A 25,397-nucleotide genomic window follows, 5' to 3' on the forward strand; every position below is an offset into this window, starting at 1 on the left:
ATGCGTTGTAAAGGTATAATGAGATGTAATGGAATGCGTTGTAAGTCTGTGGAAGAGGTGTGGCGCCGTGGCTAGGTTCGATCCCCGGCACCGGCGGCAGATTAGCCCAGCACCATGTGACTCTGGGCATTAGCTTGCTTAATCTTCCCCCAGCGCCTAGAGACCTTTACGGGTGATTGTGCGCTTTACAAATGTGGATTATTATTAGTTTTAAAACATTTGTTGTAGTGGTATGCGATGTAAATGTATGCGTTGTAAAAGATGTTGCGATGTGAAAACTGTGTTGTAAAGGCATGCGTTGTAAATGTGTGCGTTGTAACATCATACATGCCGCACAGATCTCTGTAGCAGGCGCATAGACTCACCGATGTAACTTTCTGGCTTGCATTTGATTGCAGTTTTCCTACTGCAAGGATTGAGGCCCCGCCTCCTATCTATTGATTGTGTTTCCTGTTTACATACAGCACCCTCCGTGTGGTTTTGTGTTAACTGTTAATCAGCTGAGTTCATATTGTTTGTGTTCGATGGTGATCCTCGGATGACCTCATGCACGTGCGCAGGGCTCCTCGAATTATTGCAGCCAATGAACAGCAGCAGCGGGGCTTATGCCTGACATGCTGCAGTCTGTGAGCCTTCAGTGATACGGCACACACTGTACTGCGGCCCCAGGCGGAAGCAAGAGGAATGGGGCGGGTTGGAGAGAAAGGACAGGGGTTCCCGTCAGGCAAGTGAGAGAGGACCCATAACCTCTGCGTCATTAAATAAATGGTGCAGTGGCAGTGTTATTTCGCCGTGTTTTACCTAATGTATTAATGTACCGGCCTACAACATAGCGCTTAGGGCTTCCTCCTGAATATTTGAATGAGAAACAATTCGTGAAACCTCACCCAGGAAAGGCAGAATACGAGCATAATAATTAAAAAAAATAATAATAATAATAATTAAGAACACGAAGTCCACACAGTTCAGAAAGGTGGATTTTTAGTACTTGTCTGAACTGTGTGGACTTCGTGATCTTGTTTTTTGGACACATCAAACCAGCACCTCACAGCAAACAAAATAACTTATTCCTTGGGCCTTCTTACATGCGGGCTCATGTAACAACAGAAGCACACAGGAAAGTACAAACCTATTTCAAAGAGCTCATGCTGTATCGCCTTCCACTCCAGGTGGAGTGCTAGGCAGCTCTTTTTCCCATTGGTAGTTTCTTTAGCAGCTGTGACATGAGGCCGGTTTTTAGGTTGAAGGGTGTCTGTTTGCTAAAGAGCTCTTGGGGATATTCCAAAAGCTTCCCTGGGAATTAATAACATTAGCTCTGTGGTTTGTATCTCACATTTGCTTGCTTTCTATTTGCTGGCTTTATTTCGGGCTGTCCAGCATGTATTTGTCCTTTCGGTAGAGCACAGCCGGTTTACCACCTCTCTAACTCCTATTCTTCCACAAGTGTTTGCTTTCTATAAATTGGCCTTTAAATCTTATTCTTGTCACATTTGCCATACATTCAAAGACAGAGGACAAATGTCAGGCTCTGTCTTCAGAGGGAGTTTGGTGTTTACTTTTCTTTCTCTGATTTCAAAGTCAGATTATGTGACAATCCGGGATGGGTACTGCCAATTGATCTATGACGATGCCCCCCCGGACTGAAACCTAGAACATTGTACACACCATGGAGTCGGATCAACAGGGCCCATACCCAGTGGAACTTTCGATGAACTTTTGATGATGCCCCCTGGGCGCATACCAAAACTGTTTGTACTTACCTCGGTGCACGAGCAACCCTGGCCGATGCCCGGTGCAGCTGTCATATGCAGCTATAGAGGAGTCTGGCCCTGGTTCCCCCCCCTCGGCCGTCACCTACCCAGCCGGTCATCTGACATTGTTTTCCTTGTTTTCCCGTTGTGTTTCCTTCCCTCCCCGTCCTCCTCCCTCCGTGATTCTTTGATTTAATTGATGTAACCTGTAACTCGCTGATCCTCTTGTAAAGCGCTCTAATACCTCCGGGTCTAGCCAACGCTATATAAAACTTTTCAAATAAATAAACACTGCTGCATGCTGGAGGAAATGCTGTAGGCCACTCTAAGAATCCACTGTAAGACACTCTACTCCACTGAATGTACCTCTACTCTATGCCACTCCACTCTACGCCACTCCACTCTATGCCATTCCACTCTACGACACCTCACTTTATGACACTCCACTCTATGCCACTCTATTTTACACCCCACTATCACACTCTATGCCACTTCAATCTAGGCCACTCCATTCTACAACGCTCCACTTTATGACACTCCGCTCCACTTTATGACACTCCACTCTAAAACACTCCACTTCACGATACCCAAATCTATGGCACTCTAATACATTGCATGCTACTCCACTCTACAACGCTGTACTCCAGTCTACGCTACTCCTCTCTACGCCCTTCTATGCCACTCCACTCTATGCCATTCTATGCCAATCGACTCTATGCCATTCTTCACCACTTCACTCTAGGCCAATCTAATCCACTCAACCCCACTCTACTCTATGCCACTCCACTGTATAACACGCCACTCTACGCCACTCCACTAACCACACTCCACTCTATGCCACTTTGAACCACTCTATGCCAATCCATGCTACGCCACTCCACTCTGACACTTTACTCCACTCTATGAAATGCTACTTCACTCTACTCCATACTACGGTGCTACACTCTACGGCAATCTACTTTACTCCATTCTATAATACGTTACTCCACTGTATGCTATGCCACTCTACTTTACCCTACTCCCCTCCACTCTCTGTCACTCCATTCTACGCCACTCCATGCCACTCTATATCACTCCACTCTACGACACTCCACTATACCCCACTCCACTCCACACACCTTCACTGTACACCTCTCTAATATACGCCTCCCCCACTCAACGACACTCCACTCTATGACACTCCATTCTGTGACACTGTTCCTTTCTAGGCCATCACATCCTACGCCACTCTACGATACTCTACTACACTGCACTCCACTCCATGGCATTTTACAACTCTTAAGTCTACGACCCTCCACTCTATTATACTCCATGGCCCTCCACAACACTCTACGACACTACACTCTATGACACTACACTCTATGCCACGGCATGCTAACCCACTCTGCTCTACGCCACACTACAACACTCTACCCCACTCTGTGGTGCTCCACTTTACGTCACTACACTCTACAATGCTCTATGACACAACACTCTATGCACCCCAATTCACTCCATGATACTTTACGACTCTTCACTCTGCGACCCTCCACTCTACGATACTCCATGACCCTCCACAACACTCTACTACACTACACTCTACAACACACCACCGTACTACACTTAAAAATATTCAACCCCACTCTATGCTTCTCCACTCCACTCTATGCCACTCCACTCTACCTACTCTGTGATACTCTACTCCACTCTACAGCACTCTACTTCACTCTGTGACACTCTGTGTGCCGACACTCTATGCCCCTCATCTCTACGCCACTCTACAGCACTTAACTCTACACCACTCCTTTTCACTCTACACCACTCCAGTCTAAACCACTCCACACGGATGTATGTCAGTACAACGCAGTTGTTTTCAACGCAGTACTTTACATCGCAGAGATTACAACGCAAGTCGTTACAACGACTTGCGTTGGAGGGCGCGGATTTAGGAATCTTATAATTTATATTCCAACACCAGTCCCCGTAACAGTAGGGAAGGTGTTGGAATATAAAATTACTATATTCCTTATCCCACAGCGCCATCCAGCGCAAGTCGTAGTAACGACTTGCGTTGTAATAGCAGCGTGGTAAAGGTCGTGCGGTGTAAACACGGCGTTGAAAACGACGTTTCCCCTCCACACCACTCACCTTCACTCCGCTGCACAACACTCTACTTCACAACACTTCACTCTACAATTTCTCAACTCCTCAACACTCTGTGTCACTCCACGACACTCTACGGTACTCCACTCCACTCCAGACCACGCCACTCTCTTCTACTCCACTTTTAGTCATGCTGAACCTCAGCCAAGCTGATGTAAAACATGCCTAAACCATACTGACAAAGCCAATAGCTCTTGTACAGGCGAGACCTATTGGCTTTCCCAATGTTTGTTGAAGGTAGAAGACCAAGGCTTCTGTTTTCAGCTCCCTCGCATTTATGGAAACAGGTCCTTGGAGGCAAAACGATTGCGAGCGACCAATTGAGTTGAGTAGTGTGGCTCACTGGTTAGAGGCGGCAGGCCTGAGAGCAGAAGTCAGCCCGGGACCAGAGTTCAATTCCCGACGCGGCAGGGTTGTGGACCTTGGTCAGCGGACTCGATAATTCTCGCTTCGGTGCTTACTCTAATCAGGGGTTCCACTCTGCAACTCTGGGCATTAACTTGCCTAATCTCCACAATGGCCCCACCAATTCCGGGGATGCCTGGCTCCCCCTTGGGGACTCCCAGCAAGGGACCATCCCACAGGGAAAGCCAGGACGGGTTCCCCAGAGTTATACAGCGCCGGGACGCCCCGTTGCTGGGGCAGCTGTGCGCTTTACAAGTATACTACATTTACATTTACATTTACATTTGAGAGAGTGAAACCCAATTAAGTGAAACCTTAATCTTTCTACAGTTTCAGCCAAGGCATCCAAATCTCCTTCATTATAACTCTGTGACGGGGCTTTTTGACAGCTGATGTTAAAATAGTTTTTCTCCCTCCACACTGTGCAAGTATAATAATGATGCTTTTTTGGATGACTGGCTTTCCATCTACGACAAACAGGTAATTGTTGAAAACCTTAGCCATTTTGCCCCATTTCATAGAGGGGTCACCAGCATAAAAGATAGTGATGCATTTGCACCCTGCATGTCTGCTAATGGCACATGCAGTTAGTAGAACTAGGTAAGTGCATTGATGATCCACTGCTCCACAATGCTGGCTCAGTGCTCCTAATGGGATGAAGCCTTAAAGCAACGTACAAACACAAAATGGCTGCTGCGGTGCGACACGCGTGCCAGGTTTGTGGCACACAGGTGCTCCTCCACACTTCATGCAGGATGACAATTTTAGCCTTACATGGTTGAGCAGCCTAAAATTACCTGACCTAAAATTACAGGGGACCTGATTTAAAGTTCAGCGAGTATGTTACTTTGTAACAAACGTGACAGATATCCCGTCCATCGTATCGCAAATGCATTATATCCCATGCACTGGTAATGCGGCGGACAGAATGTCTGTCACGTTTGTGACCGAGTTACCCACCTGCCAAACTCTAAATCAGGCCCAGACTCTTTTGCCCACAAAGTAGATGTCAGAAAATTGGCAGATGCTCAAGTAGTGCTTTGGTAGTGAACGGATCGAAGATCCAGAGCGAAGTCTAACAAACATTGATGCAGTAATTGACGTCAGTGCAGCTGATTAAAGATGAGTTGAAGAACTGGTTGAACTCTCTGGTACTGTAGCTCAAGGCTGGCTATAGCAATGGTGGCGCCTGGTGCGACAGCTGTTTGTTGGTGCCCCCAAGGACCACCTCTGCCACGGATTCCCTCATCACCACTACCTTTTAACAGTGCCCCTCAAGTCTCCATAATCACTCTCTCTCAGATGCATTTAATTAGTTATATAGCACCACTCATACCGGTGTAGGGTGTCAGAGCACTTTGCATCACACACACATTACACAAAGACAGTCAATCATTGGTGTTTAAATCAGTTTATAGGAAATGTAACATAAGCCAGAAGATTACAAGGTGTAGGAGTGACATGTCACCCATACTGGTAGGCAGTGTTGTTTAAGAGTGCTTGGTCTGAAGAAGGACAAACTCAGAATTTAAAACGTAACACCATAGTTGGGGGCTCTCTTTAATAATAAAGCTACAATTTTTACCCACATGAACCCTTTTTACAACATTATTCTATGCATATTTTGCAGTGTGCATGCAGTTCTTTGATGACAGTTAATATCCCACTGTTCTATATTAAGATTGTAACTTATACATTGAAAGTTACAAAAGGATGTCTCTTATAAAAGCGTTGACCCACTGACCTATTTACATTACATGCACTTTGTGATCTGCATGGTACACGTTCTTTGCAGCAAGCATATTAACCCTCTGTGCTACTTTATGATGAGTCAAATCCTCACCTAGACAAAACTCCAGTCTTCCTCCAGGATGAACATTAATCGCAGGATTTATTTGACATTTTTATTGTTGCCTGGAAATTGCTGGAGGCAAGGAACGCAGAAGCAGGTGCTTTTAAAACCATAATAAACTTGCAAACACAGCACCCCCCTAAGTCAGCGCCTGGTGCGGTGGCACCGGTCGCACCGCCCCAGAGCTGGCCCTGTGTATTTTACCCAGTGCAGGAAATAAAGGGAATACCTGTTCCAGCAGCTATTTCTGAGTCAGATGTGGCTTCCAGCCGACCCAGTGAAATATGCAGAATTTGTCTTGGTGTCATTTCCCTACACCATTTCCCTGCTCGCACAATATAAAGCACGCTAATAATATTATTCTCTACGGTTAATAAAACAAACACAGCGCAATAAAAGGGCAGAAACAGGAGACGTAGTGAAAACCTTCCCTGCTAACTGAAAACTCCACTGCTAGGTATTTCTTCCAGACTATAACTTTAGTAGCTGTTAGGAACCTCCCTGCACAGGCCTTTGTTTTCTTGATAAGCCAGGGGGTTAATGAGACAGGGTAAATTACCATTGGTGCAGCAGGTGCAGTGGCACCAAGACCCAGAGCCCTCAGGGGCCCATTGAACCCTGAAAATGCTGGATTTTACTACCCAAGCAGCAGTCTAAGGGGACATGCTCTTGCTTGCCCTAGGGCCCGTGGCATCCTCTCTACCCTAGTGGAGCCTGCTGGAGAGATCTGTGTGAACTTACTGGTCTTTCATTGAGTTCCATCAGGGTCAGCTCTGCTTCCCCCTTCCTGAACTGGACGATAATACCTGCTAACCTTCGAGCACCGTCATCCATCCTCGCCATGGCAGCAACCAATCACCCAGCAGTGCTGTAATGAACTCCCCACTTCAGCTTAAGTGAGGGCCGCCACTCCGCCTAATTGGCTGGTGAACTGAGTCCCACTAAATAGTGAATTCGTTGTTTATGGGCCTCTTCTGCCTGCAGGGCTGCTGACAAACTGCTCATAAATAATACTGATAGGGTCGCCAGGCTTGATTGAGGAGAGTGGGAGGTGGACTGACATGCACATCAAAGGAAACTCAGTAGGAGACATGATGGTAATTGGGGAAAACACAGAGAGGGGAGGAAAAGTCAACATGAGAGAAAGGTAAGAAAGGAAGTAAGGATGAGGGACAAAAGATGGGCAGATACGGAGAGAAAATAAAGAAGGGGAGGAAAACAGAAGGGGAGAGAAAGGAAATGTGAAAAGGCATAAGGAAGAAAATATGAGAGGGTAGGACGGAAGGGGGAAAATGAATGGATGGAAGGTTGGCTAGACGGATGCGTGGAAGAGTGAATGTACTGATAGGTGACAGGACGAATGGATGAAATGTTAAAGGGTGGCTAGGTGGAAGAGTGAAAGTACTGATAGACAAAATGGCGAATGGATGAAGTGCTAATGGATGGATAAATAAAGGGATGCAAGGGTTGGTGGAAGAGGGAAAGTACTGATAGGTGAAAGAGCGAATAGATGGAAGTGTTAAAGGATGGCTAGATGGAAGGATGAAAAGATGGTGGAAGAGTGAAAGTATTGATAGGTGAAAGAGTGAATGGACGGGAATGTTAAAGGGTGACTAGATGCAAGGATGAAAGGGTTGGTGGAGGAGTGGAAGTACTGATAGGTGAATGGGCGAATGGACGGAAATGTTAACAGCTGGCTAAAACGGAGGATGAAAGGCTGAGTGACAATATTGCTAGGTGAAAGGGTGAATGGATGGAAGTGTCATCGAATGGCTAGATGGAAGAATGAAAGGGTGTGTGCAAAAGTGGTATTATTGATAGGTGAAAGGGCGAATGGATCAAAGTGTTAAAGGATGGCTCAATGGAAGGATGAAAGGGTGGGTGCAAGAGTGAAAGTATTGGTAGGTGAAAGGGCGGATGTATGACATTACAACGCATGCTTTTACATCGCATGCCTTTACAACGCTGTTTTTACAACGCATACCATTACAACGCATAATGCTTTTGGGCGCTGGATAGTGAATAGTTTAATTTACTATTCCAACTCCAGTCCCCGTGGATAGTAGGGAAGGTGTTGGATAGTACATTAAACCTATTCCCTATCCTAGAGCGCCCCCCAGCGCAATGCGTTGTAATGGTTTGCGTTGTAAAAGTTGCGTCGTAAAGGCACTGCGTGGTAAAAGTTGCGTTGTAAAGGTTGTTTACCGAAAGGGCGAATGGCTGGAACAATGAAGAATGGACAAATAGGGAATAGTGAAAGTATGGATAGAAGGCAAAGGACAAGAACAGGCCACCGATTGTGCATGCATGCCTCTTACCTCACTGCGCAAGTCCTGGTATACGGTTGACACAGGCACTCCTGTGATAATGTGACGTTGGGACCCTGTCAGACAGGAGAAAAAGAGTCACAGTCCCTTTAAATTGGTGCAGATGGCGCCCAAAGACACCCACCAGCACAAACACTGAGCACCCACTCAACACCGCTAACATATTCCCTAATGTTGGACAGCGTTAGGGTTAGGACAGTAGCAATATTTATAATATTAAGAAACTAAAACTCCAACAGAACACACAGTCAATAAAACACACACATCCAACACGCTTCAGAACAACTAAATTGTTAGATGGACCCCAGTAAGCTCCCATCAGCACTCCACACTTCATAAACCAACCTGCCAATTTCTGAAAACATATAACACAGTAAGCCAACATCCCACAGCCAGAGTGGTTCAAAGAGAAGATGCAAACACTAAATAGATGGCATTCTCTAAAGTACTTTGGGCATAAACGCATAGGCGGTAAGTGCACATACCACTCCACTCCTCCCAGATGGCACGGACCTGAATTTGTAAATACACCAAACAATACTAGTCATTACATCACTTATGCAACCAAACCATACACACAAAAGGAGCCTATTTATCACACACACTACTGATGATGTAACTCAAACAGTCATAAAACAGGTTGCAGTTTCTGAAGGCATCCTCATGAGCAGGGTGTGCAGGCCCCCAACCTCCAGTAGCGCTGCAAGGCCTTACCAATGCTGATTCATAGCTATGCGAATCTCTGCGTGTAATTTAACCTAATATATGCCCCGTCCCCAAATAAAATATACAAAATAACAAGCATTGGTAATGCCTATAGGGCTGCCTTTATAGGAATGTTGTTTGATATTTTGAAATAGTACATCTAAATATCATGGGAATAGATATGTAGTTGTGTGTAAGTGAAAAAGTCAGATGACAGTTGCACACTGAAGTCCAACCTAAACATTCATGTAGGCTAATGACTGACAATCATCTATCTGTGCAGCTGCCAGAGAAAACACCATAAATTATTTAGTTATCTAAAACACTTTAATAGCATTACAATGTCATATGTGTGCCCTGAAAGTTCAAGCTCAGGCAGCTGGATAAATAAACAAAATGATCACAGATGTGTGGAAAGCATGCTCATTTTGGTGGGAGTACACAACGTCTGCCCAATCAAAACATGTACTCCTAGATCCTAACATGCGTGGAGCCAAAGCCCCTCTCTAGTGGTGGGCATATTATTGTCAGGTGACAGCTCACAAGGAACCCTATGGGTGGTGTGGGTTGTTATTATAGATGGACAACATTCAAGTTTAACAAATCAAACACAAGAGAGAGTTTTAAACAGCTTATATCTTATGCACGTATATTTCAAGGTGCTCTGAAATGTCAAAATAAAGAAAAAGGAGGCAACATGAAATTAGATATTGTTTAGGATTACACAATTTTGTCAAGTGTGGAAGCTGTGATTAATCCCAGGTTTCATGGTTTCACATTGTGCAATTCTTTTTCATTCCAATTCAATAGTTAAGTTACTTTCTTTTTACACTTGACTCACCCAGGGTAGTGATAGCAAGCAGAGAAGGCTTACTCCAAGGTGCGGTAGAGGGATTGCGACTCATATACAGTTTAACAAAAAGCCCCACTGCTACCGTGCTGGCATCAGTGTGGCCTTCTGGCACACCGCAAACCTTACTTTGTGGCCCCTGGGGAAATGTGTGCGAGTGCCCATGTCCTGTATCAGCGGAACTCTTTCATTGCACCGCAGTGCACACCCGAAACCCAGCATCAATCATCTCCCCGCAGAAAGAAATCCCTAAAATAAAAGCCTTGAGCAAGATACTATTTGTACAACTAAAGGACATACCTGACGCTTTTCATGTGGGTGCCGACGTCTTTCAAAGATGACACGTCTATATAGCAGTTTAGCGCGTGAGCCTTGAGGGACGGCGCTGCGATTTAAGTGTGGCTTTAAGGGTGGACATCGATCGAAAAGAGGAACAACATGGAGGGGCGTTGTGGAACTGAAGAGAGGGAGGAGAGAGAAGGGAGAGGGAGCAAGGGAGAGGTTACAGAAGATACGAACAGGGAGGGGGTGCAGGTGAAGAGCTTTGGGTGAAGAGGGAGCAGGTAGTAGCCAGAGGGGGGACAAGTAATGCTGGGGGGTCTGAAAGGTCTCCAATTGAAGATGTTAAAGAATGGAGAGCCCATATTTACACAAGCAGCCAACAGGAGCGGCACCTCCGCTATGGCGGAGGAGTGTTGCCCCACTGCTTTTAAGCACTGCATGGCATACTTAATAGAAACATAAAATCAAAATAACTTTGTGTTATTATCATTTTATGCTTCCTGCTGCTTTGCGGGCGACAAGGTGTGCGTGGCTGCTCTGCGGTCCAAACAGGGCAGAGGAGGAGTGGTTTGCCCACTCCTAAGTGTGCAGTGACTGTTTGGTCGGCCCTCTCAGACCGCCCAAACCAGTCATGCGCACTTTCCCCTTCTCCATGCAGGCTGCATTACAGTCTTCGTGTAGAACATGCCCACCCCTCCAGCCCCTGGCTGAGCACCGTGTCAGCCGGCTGCAACTGGCTGCCAATTACCATTGATCAGCAGACCAGGTTGCCCCCCTCCCCCCTCCCCTCTCACTCGGGACCTCTTCTTGGAGCACCCCAGGCTGACACTTGAACCTTCTTTTCAAAGAGAAGCCAACTTCCGAATTTTCAGGGGCTGGCTGGAGGGGAAGAAGGAGACTGACTTGTAAGGCATGACCTCTGGCCTCTGTGACCTCACTGGAAATGTCATGCAGATGTGGGCTTCTCTTCTTAAACACTGGAGACCGGCTGTCTCTCCTAAACTGGGCCTCATGGGATAGCCTGCCTCTGCTGAGTGTATGCTCATAACCAGAACCACTGGGATTATGCGGTAGTGGAGGCTCAAATTGTGCAGAGACAAAAGGCAAGAAATGCCCCACTGTCTGGGGTAGTTACCTCGCTATTGTATAATTTTACCACACATTGATACAAGAAGGATCCCGAACATGTGTTAGGAATGATAAATGTACATATTCCCCAGATGCTGTTGAAAATGTTATTCAGGACAATTTTGTCTTGCTTGGAAACTCAGGGAGTCCGACTAAACAACACAGTCCCTTCCACCTCCAAGAGTGAAACAGTGTCAGTTACATGTGTGCACGTGCTGCCCCGCTTCCTGTTGAGGGCATTGATGCTGCACGCGGCAGAAACTAACGCTGCGCGTGCACTCACCTTGTCATAGGATGTCTGCACATCTAAGTCACGTGTTTGAACTGGTCTTCTGTTTTGGATTTATTCTGCCTCCACACTCTAGGCCTTTGAGAAACTGCTCTCATTATCTTTAAAAGAAAAGAATAATTGTATAAATCAGTTGTAATCCCTTTTACGGAGATGGGAGTTCTTGTGTTTTTCATGTTGTTTTTTAAACGTAGCGTGTTTCCATAAAATCTGATCAGAGATCTTATTGGGGGATATTGTGATCCTGCAGTATTTACTAAATAAATATTATTTTATATATTTTTATACAACTTCAGAGGTGTTATTTGCAATACGCAGAATGAGAAAAAATGGATAAGAGAAATACATTTTTTAAAGATTTTAAGGATCTTTGTTTTCTTGAAGAATTTTTGTGTTGAATGATATTAGAAAATCTTTTCCGTTTGGGTTTATTTACTCTAGGGGTACTGTTTCTTATAATAACGGTTGATCCATTTTGGATAGAAACACTTTTTTGTGGAAATCTATAAATAATGCAGCAGGTGGTGGACTATGTGGCACGCATGTGTGATAAATGTATAGTTATGTGGAAAACTCTGTAGTCCCATGATTGCATGTTTCCAGCGGCCTTGTGTGTGCCTCAGACGTTTCTTTTTTCTAACTGTGCCTACACTGAATCCATAACATACTGTAATATAAATGCCCGAAACTTCCTGACCTCAAGAGCAAATGAAATCCCAGTGTGTGTTAATAACCTTTTAAAAGGTCACTCCAAGTACTGTGAGTACTGCTCCCAGTACTGTTTAGTTCACACCGTATTTTTTACTACACTGACTTGTAAATGATGTGATATTGACACAGACGTGGTCCGTGCTATAGAAAACCTCAAGATGAATGGATGCTTCAGCCCTCCCATGTCAGGGGCCTCCACCCACACAGACACGCGAGAACGCAGAGAGGCAGGAAGTCTGAGTCAGGGCTGGCAGATGTTCAGAGAGAAGCAGCCATAATATAGTAATGGGGCATGGAATGCATATGGGATGTGCCAGTTTTTTTTTATGAAGATTAGTGAGAACCTTATATCACGAATTTATATGATGCGCCCAGGGCTGCAACAAGGGGCGGCAGGCAGCGGGGCAATAAGCCACAGGCCACACACATTGCAGGGACTCACACACCTTCACCGACATTTATAGATTTTTAATCGCACGCAGCCTCCTGTGTCCATTAATAACGAGGCCACTTACGTGGACAGACCCCATGTTTTTTCTTGCCTTAGAATACTTTTTTAGTGCTTAGAACCCGGTGCTGATCGCACCTGGGAGGAGCCTGCTTTATGGTTTACATTGCAGTAAGTTCTGACACGCCCTGATACACCCCACAAAGATAACCCCTTAATAACACCTCACCCGCTCCATCTTACTGACCAAGCTACACCTCTGATAATTAATGTGCCAGGCTTTTATATGCTTGTTAATTCATACACATAACCTTAAAGATGCATTAACTTTCGAACGTTCTGATGCTATTTGTATTTTTTCCTCAGAGTTGAAAGGTCAACGGACCAGGTCATCAAGCCGGTGAACGTGGAGGCGCTGTCCAAGTGGGTGGGCCGGATCCCGGCGGACGTGCTGCGGGACATGCCGGTGATCGCGCCCATGCTGGCCAAGCTGGGCTACGACCCTTACGCCAACCCCCCCAATTACGGAAAGCCGGATCAAAAAGTCCTGGAAAACACAAAGAGGGTGAGTCTGCGCGCGCACTGCGGTGTGGTGAAAGCCGGCTATTTAGGAACAGATGGGCTTTGAAGACAGAAATAAACTCTGTGTTGCGGCCCCCTCTTAGCGCCTGCGTGAGCATAGGTGGAGCCGCACACGTGGAGCGGGGCATGCGCTTCAAAACAAGAGCTGACAAAGGCATTAGGCGTGCCCTCTTTCTTGTAGCACTCTATATTCATGCACATGTTGACATAGTTCACATATTCAAGGACTTAAGAGGTGGGCGAGCCTCTAGTCTAAAGGGTCTAGACAGATGTCTGGCTCGGGTTCAGCCAGAGGTCCTGTAGGACTCTCAGGCTAAAAAGGAGCCACTCTTTGGTTCACCTCACCTACCCCCTCCACATAGCTGCCAAGGTTTCAGATTGCTATGTGTGACATGTTCGAAATGTCAGTGTAATTATGAGTGACATTTCAATGACTAGGAGTGACACTTTCTCGCAAGCAAAATCAAGCAATGAAGATGAGGGAAACATGTAAATATCAGAAAGTACACCCATTTGAGCAACAAGAAACTCCAAGAACATCTTAAAAGTGCCGCAAAGCACCAGAAATGGTCTCTGTCCACATTGAACTGCCCCAACAGGAAGGATGTGTAAGGCACCAACATGACAAGTTACCCACTGAGCCATCTCAGTTGCCTAAGTGTCACACTGTCTCAGCTGACACGTGCACAGACAGACTGTCTAGCACCATTCCGCATTATCCTCACAGGCTGAGGCCGGCGCAATAATCTCCCATACAACATAGATGATAGTTTATGGCTGTCTGAAACCTGTTTTAAAGACCCCCGGCAGTTTCGAGAAATAAACCGCAAACGTAAAAGAAGGTACAGAAACACACACTTGGTCACAGCTATGATCATTCTTTTAGCACTAAAGTCACAGGGACAGTGGCAGTACATACCATAGTGCATACGGCATGCATGCGGTTTTGAACATGTTCAGTTTTTAACATGCTGTAAAATACAGGCTGTTCATTAAGACATCACATGACATTCACTGCAGACTATGTATGTATACATTTCTAAAAGGTGGAGGTAAAAGGATGAGAAGGAAGAAGAAAAAAAACTGAGGGAGAGAAGGAGAGAGAGACAAGGAGGGATACAGTGGGAGTAGGGAGAGGGGAAGAGGTAGACAAAAGGAGGAGAGAGGGAAAGAGATAAAAAGAAGGGGTATCAGTGAGACTGGAGGAGAAGGAGAGAGAGAGAGATGGCTAAAAGCAGAAATGGAAGGGGGAATGCAAATGTGAGGCACTGGACATGGCTATCGCAGCAAGTAAATATAGCCAGACGTGCGCTGGACAGCTCAGTTGAATTAGAACTAAGATCTCTGTTAAGGAATGGAACACTGAAGTGCTCTGCTGTAAATTACTGTACTGTTGCTGGCGAGCGCCCTGCACCTTCTGAGTACAGTGATAAGTAGTGTCAGGGGGGCCCTAAATGCAACATGTGTTCCATCTTCGCTGAGGATCCCCGTCTTTCTGTGCCCCACAGGTTCCACTGTGCATGCTAAACTAGTACACGTATGCTAGGATAAACGAAATGCTTATGCACATTGAGGTTGCCAGGGAGTGGTGAGCAGTAATGTCCTATTACTTACCGGTAATCTTCATTACTCTGGGTCCCGTAGTCCTCGACACCTTCATACTTACAAGTGGAGATGACCATCTCCCGACAGAAAAAAACAAGAGGAATGCTGGGACACTAATACTGCCCTTCCCCCCGGGAGTACATAAGCAGTACTTACCCAGCAGACCTCCTGTACTAACAAGCCCAGACAGGAAGGCCGGCCGCCCGGGAGGGAGGGAGGGGCGCATGAAGGTGTCGAGGACTACGGGACCCGGAGTAATGAAGATTACCGGTAAGTAATAGGACATTACCCCCAGGTCCCTCCGTCCTCGACACCTTCATACTTACAAGTGGAGAATACCAAAGCAGAACACCCGGCCTTCCGCACGCACAAGCACACCCAGGAAACCACAACAAAAGCAGCCACCCAAGGGAGCACCGAGAAGGAGGAAAGGAAGACCGCAGGAACAGGCCGGCCCGCAACCCGAAGAGGACAGCAAGGACAAGGACCGGAGCTCCAAAGAAAGGAGGCCGCCAACCCGAGAAACCGGCAACCGGGACCTGGACCAGGACCAGGACACCAAGACCAGCCAAAACAACCCACCGGAGAAGACCGCCCAGGCCAGAACCAGCAGGAATGCACACAGGGCCAGGCAGACCCACCAGGAAGACGAGACAACCCGGAAGAAAGCCAAAGAAGGAACGGCCAACAGAGCGCAGGCACAAGTGCCCAGCCCAAAAAAGGAAGGAGAAGCACAGGCCAGAAACACGGCCAAACTCCCAAAAGAAAGGACTCAAGCCCAAGAGAACCGAGGAGGAAACCCGCACCGCGGAGGCCCAGTAGGCAACAAGCACCCAGGAGCCGAACAGGACCCAGAACCCGACCCAAAAGACAGGGATGGGAAGGAACCCCAGAACCCAGCCGAAAGCCCACCAAACAAGGAGAGGCCAACAAGACCGGAAACCAGCAACAAAGAAAACTCAACCAGGACGGGAACATAGAAACCAACCACAAGCCCTGAAAACCCCAACCCCAAAGGGATGGAACACAAGGCAGGAGGGGAGCACAGAGCAACCGGGAAACCCCAGCAGCCAGCCAACGAGGCACAGAGGGCAGCACAAAGAAGGCGCCCAAAAGACACAGGAACCCCACACCCAGGCCAGGCAAGCAGCAAGGGCAGGAGCAGCGGGAAAAAGAAAGCCTCGGGAGCACAGCACCCAGACCACAACCACAAGGCCCCAACCCAGCAAAGCCGGAGAGGAGCCAAGCAAACCGCAAAAAAAGAGGCCAACAAACCCCAACAGAACCGGGAAGCCAGGACCAGAGCCAAGCAACCCGACCACGCAGGAGGAACAGCAGGCCCAAGCAAACCCCAGAAGAAGAGCAGAGGACCAAGCAGCAGGAAACCACAGACAACCCGCAGCCAGGAGGGAGGGCACGCAGAGGCACTAGCACCACAGAACAGCACCCCAACCATAGACGGAGGGGCAACCAAACAGACCCACACTGGGAACAAAGCCCGGGAAAGCAAGGGAGGAAGGAGCGAGCCAGGACCACAGAACCAGGAAGAACCCGGAAAAGGCCGGCAACAACCCCCAGAGCAGGCCAAAAAGGGCATCACAGCCCGAAAACCCAGAAGGCCTGAAGCCCCACACACACAGCCAGCAAGAAGCCGGCAGAACTGAAGCCACAGAACCCCACACAGGCCCACAACACCGGGAAACAAGCCCGGGAAGAGAACCAACAGCAGGAGAAGGCCCAGAAGGAACCACCAGGAAGCGGCCCCAACACAGAACACCCCGCCAGGGCCCAAAGGGACACCAGCAGGGAAGCAGAGCCCAAAAAGGAGCACCAAAAGCAGGAGCGGGCAGCAGCAGCAGCAACCACAGCCAGGCACCCACCAAGGGAACCAGACGAGACCCGAACAACCCAGGGAGCAAACACCCCCAAAACAGGAGATGGACCCGGAAGTCAACAGCCCCCAGCAGCCCCAGAAGGCCAGGCAGGGACCAACCCGGCCCGACCAAGCCCAACACAGAGCAGACAGCGGAGCACGGGGACAGCACATCAACCCGGTGAACAGGAGGCAAGAAAGGAACCGGCAGCAGCCCGGAGGCCCCAGCCCGGAATAAACCAGGCAGGCACCCCGGCAGAAACAGGAGGGGCAGACAGCCAAAGGCCAGCCCCGGGGAAGCCAGCGCCGAAGCAGCCAAGCCAATCACACAGAAAAGCCCCCGGACAACACCAGAAGCCCCAAGCGGGAGCAAGGGAAGCCCACACCAACAGGAAGACCCATGCAGGCACCACAAACAGGCACCAAGCATGGAACAGACGAGAACAGGAGCAGGCAGGGCTGAAACAGAACAGCCGCACCCAAGGCAGCACAAGCCACCCAAGCGCAGGCAGAGGGGACAAAGCACCCGAGAGAACCCCCGGCACGACACCGGCAAGCAACCATGGACAGGAACCAGGCGCAGCCGAACAACCTGAAAGAAGCCAGGAAGCGGAGGTGAAGAACCAGGGCACACCACCGGAGCAAGGCCACCACAGCCAGCCCACCGAGGAGAGAAGGCCACCCACAGAGAAGGAAGCCGAAGAAGCCACCCCCAAACAGACGAGCAGCAGAGGGCAAGGCCAACCAGCACCCACCAGACCACCGCGCGGGGGGGGGGGGCAACAGAGTACACAGAACAACCCCCACCGAGCACCCACAGGAAGCAAGCAGCGTGGGCACTGGAAGCAGCAGGAAGACCAGCCAAAAAAGAAGAGGGGACGAAGCATAGCGCCGAACGCATGCACCCCAAGGAGGAGGACCCCACACAAACCACGGCACCCCCAGGCGATCAAGAGGCCGGAACACGTCAAAGCCAGGGCAGCCAGCCCCCACAACCAGGACCAGCCCACGAAGAGAAAAATGGGGGCGAAACAGCCAGAGCGGGGACCAACAGCATAACAAGGCCCGCACTGGCACATGGAAAAAACAACACAGACCAGAGGGCGCAGGTGCACGAGCAGCCAAAGCCAACCCAGAACACCTACAGACAGGCGAGGGACAGGGAAAGGAACACGGCACCCCAGTGCCCGAGACCAACAGCCACAAAACCCACCTGCAGCCCGTCAAAAAAGAACGGCATCCCAGGGACGCCAACCCCCGAAACCCAACAGGCCGAGCGTGGAAAGGCCAGGGCCAAAAGGGACGAAAAGAGACAGAGAGGGCTCCAGACACGTGCGAGAGGGATTGCGACCAGCAGAACCAACCCAGAAGCATCCACCAACAGCACTTAGCATGTCACAGGAAGGAGCAGGGGGCCCGCCCGGACAAGACGGCACAACATGAGCATAAGACAATAGGCACATGGAGCGTCGGACACGCAAATACAGAAAGAAGTAAAGACACACCAGCAAGGGCAGTTAGAACACCGAGATCACCAGGACAGCAGAGCGACCAAAGGCACACAGAAGCACCCGCCACCTAGCCCCCACAGGAAGGAAGCAGCGCGGGGCACCCAAAGGCAGCAGCAGACATCCCAAAGGAAGAAGGGAAGAAGGGCCGCCCGCCACCACAGCAGGCCAGACACCATCAGGGCAACAGGATCCCCTAGCAGAAAAAAAGGGGGAGAAAACAGCCAGAGCAGGGGCCAAACAGCTCAACAAGGCCCCCACCGCAACCCTGTGGAAAAAAACTGCACAAACACCACCGTCCTCCCGTGACAAAGCAGGAAAGACAAGCATTTACAATGCAATAGGTCTCCCAGCTTTAAAGTTTGAGCTATTGGCATTGTACATTACAATGTGTTACATTAATTTGTTATCAAACTCTGAATTGTTGTATAAAGATGAGTTGCAAACTGTCAAATGTTGCTGAATAGTAAGCAATGTTGTGAATAATATTGTTTGCTAGTCATCCTTGGGTACCAGAGTACTTCACTTGAGGCAGCTCACTACTCTGCACTCACTACTCTGCACTCACTACTCACTACTCTGCACTCACTACTCTGCACTCACTACTCTGCACTCACTACTCTGCACTCACTACTCTGCACTCACTACTCTGCACTCACTACTCTGCACTCACTACTCTGCACTCACTACTCTGCACTCACTACTCCGCACTCACTACTCCGCACTCACTACTCCGCACTCACTACTCCGCACTCACTACTCTGCACTCACTACTTTGCTCTCACTATTCACTACTTTGCACTCACTACTCACTACTTTGCACTCACTACTCACTACTCTGCACTCACTACTCACTACGCTGCACTCACTACTCACTACTTTGCACTCACTACTCTGCACTCACTACTCTGCACTCACTACTCTGCACTCACTACTCACTACTCTGCACTCACTACTCTGCACTCACTACTCACTACTCTGCACTCACTACTCACTACTCACTACTCTGCACTCACTACTCTGCATTCACTACTCTGCACTCACTACTCTGCACTCACTACTTTGCTCTCACTATTCACTACTTTGCACTCACTACTCACTACTTTGCACTCACTACTCACTACTCTGCACTCACTACTCACTACACTGCACTCACTACTCACTACGCTGCACTCACTACTCACTACTTTGCACTCACTACTCTGCACTCACTACTCTGCACTCACTACTCTGCACTCACTACTCTGCACTCACTACTCTGCATCACTACTCACTACTCTGCACTCACTACTCACTACTCTGCACTCACTACTCTGCATTCACTACTCTGCACTCACTACTCACTACTCTGCACTCACTACTCAATACTCTGCACTCACTACTCTGCACTCACTACCATAATAACAGAGCATTGGATGAAGAGGGCTGGCCGGAATAAATATATATAATATATCTCAAGGTAGTAAAGTCAGCTGCACTTGGCTAACGCCAGACCTAAAATGTATAGTAGTAAGTCAGTACGCAGCGCCTTTGCAACAAACAGCTGGACATCTCAAACTGCACTGACATGTATCACATTTTTTTGCATAACAATTGCTGATTCCCAATCCAAAAATAAATATCACATGCTTTATATAGCTCGGTGCAATAGGGAAAAACAGGAGCCTTTGTGTGACAAAGTACTTTAAAAGAATCAATGCAACCCTATGAAAGGAAAGAAAAATTGACTTTCATTTAGAGACTGTTAAGAGATGAAAGCTTTGCTCCCAATTTCGGAGAGCTCTCTTGTTGCACAGTTTAAGTACAAAAAGGCGCCAGAAATGTAACACCTATTTTAACATCTACTGATAATTGAAGTGCAGACAGTACTTGACCCTTTCCGGGTGTGTATGGTTCCTTGTCAGATCTTGGTCCTGCCCGTCCCACCCAAAGGCAGGGTCATGCCAGTTCGCAGGAGACCGGCTGGGTGCCAAGCTCTGACAACCACCCAGTACAATAGTATTTGCCAGATCCTTGATCCGGATACACAGCCTGCTTGAGCTATATAAAAAACGCAGAGGGCGTTTCAAGCAAACGAAAATACGAACAGTTAACAGGAAAACATCTTCAGTACTATGCAGCAGTCAAATTCCTAGACGAAGTGCAGAAAGCCCAGTTGTATGCAGCCTGACAATTAATTGAAAACCGGGTCCCTCCAGTCCGTCCTTTTGCTCCTTCACATCTTTAGCGACAAGGCCACTATGCTTGCCACACTCTACAGACATGCGCTTGGGCATTTATTGTACAAAAGAATACACTCCTCACAAATGGGGATTCGGACTGACCGAAAGGCCTATCCAGTCAGCCAATTTAATCCAGTCTGTCGATGCCATACAAACGAGCGATCTGTACATTTGCCACAGAGGCATTCAAAAAGTGTACCATGATTGGTACGTTAAAGTCACTCTCATAGTACATGCGACTGAAAAAACAAAACGGGAGGATTACCTATGGTCAAATAAAGTTTCAGCAGCCTAACTAATGTGCTCTTCAGAACCTCCTGAAAGCCGTTAAACTAAAGTCAATACTGAAAGTGAATGGAAAGGTATTCAAAAGTTTGCCACCTTTAAAACTAGAGTCGACGAGAACCCAACAACCAGGGGGTATAAACATGGACAACACTTGACACCGACTTGAATTCTCTAAACGACGTTTTTTTTAATCATATGTCAGTAAAAAGCACATACGTTTGATTACTCAAAACAGCACAGTCGGCCTGATAACACAGATCATATCTGGACAAAATGGAACATGGCATGGGGTGCGCAGAAGGAAGCACAGAGAGAAGCGGGGAGTGGGAAGAATGGGGGTTAAAACTAAGTAAGAAGCGAGGATGTTAGATGAGGCAAGAGTAGGTAGAATAAGAAAGCTACACATTAAGGTAAATAAATGTGGGCTATACATGTAGGTCACGGAAAAAGTAAAGGAAAATAGGGTGATGAGAAGAGTGAATTGGTGGGAGACGAGGCAGGAAGAGACCCAGTGGGACGAGGATCAATAAAATGAGCAACACCGAAGAGAGCATGGAGTGGGGAAGCCCACCAGAAGGTAGTAGTAATGACCATATATATAAAACGGGAAAACTGCGATCCAGTCTGAGTTCAGAGATGGCAGGGGGAGAGGATAGACACCTAGCAAGATCGGAGGAAGTGGGAGGGGAAAGGGAGGTGCCGTGCAGAGAGAGGAAGAGGAGGTGCAAGAAGAGGCAACGATAGGCAGAGGTAGGCAATAAATGAAAAAAAACACTCACTGAAAGTCTGCTTTCGATTCTGCGACTGTCCGCAAACCCAAAACAACGACCTCCTCCTCCCCCGAGGGCACGTCACCACGCACGAGTACAAAAACAAGACGTGCGTGCAAAACGAAACCTATGGTGGGGCGGGACTTCCGTTTTGTGAAGCCCGCGCCCACGGAGTGCCTGGAGGAGCAGTGGTGACGCGGGGCATGGGAGAGCCCCGCGGTCGGTCGGTCGGAGGCTGCAACAGAACGTAGTGCCGGTGAGCGGGGAAGGGGGGGATGCCTGTATGTGTGCGTGTATGTGTGCGTGTGTGTGTGTCTGTGTGTGCAACGGCGGGGGGGGGATGTCTCTACGTGCGTGTATGTGTGCGTGTTTGCGCATGCGTGCAGGGGGAGGTGTGCCTGGGTATGCTTGCGCTTCCCAGGAGACAGCCACGGCGAGCGCGTTCGCGCGCGCGTGGCCTGCGCCGATCGCCTTTTGCGAAATGCGCGCGGCAGGTGCTGTCTCCTGGGGAGCAGAGTCAGCAACAATAGATCTCCTGGCGGACACAGCGCTGACGCGCTGTTAAACGCCAGGAGACCTAAAAAACGGTACCCCAGCGCACGAGACCACAGCAGTGCAAGGGCAAAAAACAATAGCAAGCGGCAAGCGTATGGCCACACCAGCAGCGGGGCATCAGGGCGCAGAAATAACAGATGCATATTGATACCCAACACAAAGGTAAACACGTCATCCTATGTGGCCCCACGTTACAAACCCAAAGAATATCGGGCTCTCCCATCCCTACAATCCTGGCGCGTCACCGTGTATGTCCAGCAACCGGCAACAAGACGACAGAGTTTCACCAAGAGCTGAACACTGTCCTGCAGCAGCTCCTCGAACCGCCGGGAAGATCTGTGGTGCCGCCGCTCCGTAGTCAGGGGAGCAAGGAACCTGCAAAGGAGAGAAAACACGGACACAGCAGGCAAAAGCGAAGCCAAACAATGCACACACAATACCGGCAAGGAAACCAGAACCGGGAGCGCGGCAGACGCCCGGACCCGGGCGGCGCGCTCGTGGCCTGTGCAAGTCCCAATCCCCAACAGTCAGTGGGGAACCAGCAAAGCTATCCGTGGCCAGTCCCTGCCCCGCATCGAGCACGGAGACCGGGCAGCACCAGCAAACATGGAAACACGGCGCCAATAAGCAGCGCAAGTTAAAAGAAACATAAACTCCGCAAGCGGGACTCACCCGGAGTGGGGGCCAACCCCAGGAACAAGGCCCCCACTCCAACAGCAAGCAAACCAGGAAACCGGCAGGAGCACATCCAGCGAGGCACGCCTCCCCGGCAAGGCTCGGGGAGCCGAGCCCGCGACCCGGAAGCAACCGGGAACTCCAGCACCAGCCACAAAGGGCCGATAGGTGCAGGCAGCACACAGCAAAGCCGGGAACTCTGCAAACCAAACACCGGCTCCAGAAAAAGATTGACTCCAAGCAAGCCCGGCAGGCCAGGAGGCAGTCCAGGGAACCCCACGCCCACACAGCCAGGCAGCAGGGCGGGGGGAGAAGAGAAGCACCGCCACTCAAGCCCAGCAGGAGCAGCACCAGCACACCATCAACTCTGTCGACAGACAGAAAAAAAGAACAGGAGGTCTGCTGGGTAAGTACTGCTTATGTACTCCCGGGGTGAAGGTCAGTATTAGTGTCCCAGCATTCCTCTTGTTTTTTTCTGTCGGGAGATGGTCATCTCCACTTGTAAGTATGAAGGTGTCGAGGACGGAGGGACCTGGGGGTAATGGTTCAGGTGTGACAAGTAATCCTTAATATGTTTGCTTTGTGCTCTACATTTAAAGAGACAGTTGGCAGTCTGAGTTTTAGACTCTTCTCCTTCGAGCCGGTAGAATTTGCTCTTGTACTGAGCTCTTCCAGTTTATGAGAGACAAATCCAAGGTCACCAGACCACAGAATGCCGATTCTTTCGAAAAGCATGCTGCATGGATTAAAAAAACTTCCGTAGCACTGTGGGGGCTGCAGGGGGTAGTAGCAGTGTGACAGAGGAGCATCGTGCAGGCATCGGTTGGCACGCCTTGGCAGAACACACCCTCAGACTGAACCCCGAGTCTGCTTCTCCGGTTATTATATTTTTTAACAGAAGGCAAACGGACGGGAGGCTTCCAGTGCAGCTTCTGGCAGATCTAGGCCTGTGGCAGGCGTCTCTGTGACCAGAGTGCAGCCTGATCGGCTCTGTGCCTGCGAAGCAGAATGGAGGGGCGTGGAGCACAGAGGGAGTGCTCGGGGACGGGTCGGAAGGTACAGGTGGCCCTTCTCACTGACCCTCCCCCTGGGCATGGGAATGCTAGTGATTAGGGGAAGTCTTCAGTAGAGATGGAAAATGCAGCGAGCGGGTGTGAATACAGTGGGGCATTTTCCTCCATGGAGCAGAGTAAAATTAGGCTATTTACATAGGGTGTCAACATCATTGCCCGATCATCAACGCGCATTTCATATTTCACTCCCACGTTTGTAATCGAAAGAGGCCCACTCTGCCGTTTACCCCAATTAGGCTCACAATGAAAAGAACAGTTTCAAACATGGTAAATATATGGTAAATAAATTAGCAAGAGTGGAACATGCTGTGCAGCCATGCCAGGATACTACAGGTCTCCCTTACATACTTTCCTCACGAGGTACAATTGAGGCTCATCACGGTCCGAGGTACGAAGTAGTAGATAAGAAAGAGAAGGTATTATTATCGGCGACTCCAATGTCAAACTATAAATCACCTTTATCATTAGTTTGTAAACCGAATGGCCTATTTCTTAGCAACTCACTGTCACCTAAGAGGAACTAACACCGGGAGGCACAGCAGCTGCAGAGCTGCCTGTCGCGCGCAGCCATTTGCATTTGTGTCATAAACGCAGGCTGGTACTTACTTGGGCCGGAGGACGGTGGCGCTTGATTAATTGCAGGCTATTCACACTCAGTGTGCAAGGCAGGCTCAGGCCTTAAGCCACACCGCAGGCTCGACAATTCGGATCTACCGCCCCGCCTCCAGTGATAGTTGTCCGTCCAGGCTGACTGTTCAGGGAGAGTGCTGAGTGGGGCCGTCGTCCAGTGAATATCCTACCGATAACTCACTGCAGCAACCCGGGTCATCACTGACTCCTCTCCAACTGCATTCAGCAAGGGGGAGTAATTAACAGCCAGGACGAAATTTGCACCACCGCCCGCATAACAGACCGAGGGCCCCAGAAAGTCAAGTCTCCTGCCTGCACTCAGATTCCCCCGCCGTTTTTGCCTACTTCCTCCTAGACCGGACGTGACGGCACTCTACCGCCGGCACATCCGGATTATAATCCCGGCCCCCATGGTGCCACGCCGGTGATTGACAGCAGGGCATCACAACAACTGCAGCTGAGTGAAGAAGAGACACATTGTAGCGCTCTCAGCCACTCCAGAGAGGCTGAGAGCAGACCGGTTAACTATTTACGAACTCGGGCTCAGCAAGCAGCACGTCTGGAGCAGCAGAGCCCGGGCACGTCTGGAGCAGCAGAGCCCGGGCACAGACGCCGCTGGTGGCGCGCCTGGCTGGCTGGCAGGTGGTGGCAAAATGCGTGACAATGCATTTCAGTGCGGTGATGCGGATCACCGCACTGAAATGCGTGAGTGTCACACCTATTGCG

At 49.1% G+C, this 25,397-nt stretch overlaps 1 protein-coding gene across 5 annotated transcripts in view; it reads left to right on the top strand.

Annotated features, from left to right (window-relative positions):
- Window positions 1-25,397, top strand: part of TPST1 (tyrosylprotein sulfotransferase 1) — a 278,351-nt gene that overhangs the window by 190,544 nt on the left and 62,410 nt on the right. For 4 of the 5 annotated variants that reach the window (XM_078679467.1, XM_078679466.1, XM_078679468.1 and 1 more), the window contains exon 3: window positions 13,257-13,455. In XM_078679467.1, the coding sequence (XP_078535593.1) occupies window positions 13,257-13,455 (199 nt within the window). Of the gene's footprint in view, window positions 1-13,256; window positions 13,834-25,397 lie in introns of all 5 variants that reach the window. The other variant, XR_013608583.1, reaches the window with a different exon arrangement.

The sequence above is a fragment of the Lissotriton helveticus genome, chromosome 3_1 (assembly GCF_964261635.1).
Source record: "Lissotriton helveticus chromosome 3_1, aLisHel1.1, whole genome shotgun sequence".
NCBI classification, from domain to species: domain Eukaryota; kingdom Metazoa; phylum Chordata; class Amphibia; order Caudata; family Salamandridae; genus Lissotriton; species Lissotriton helveticus.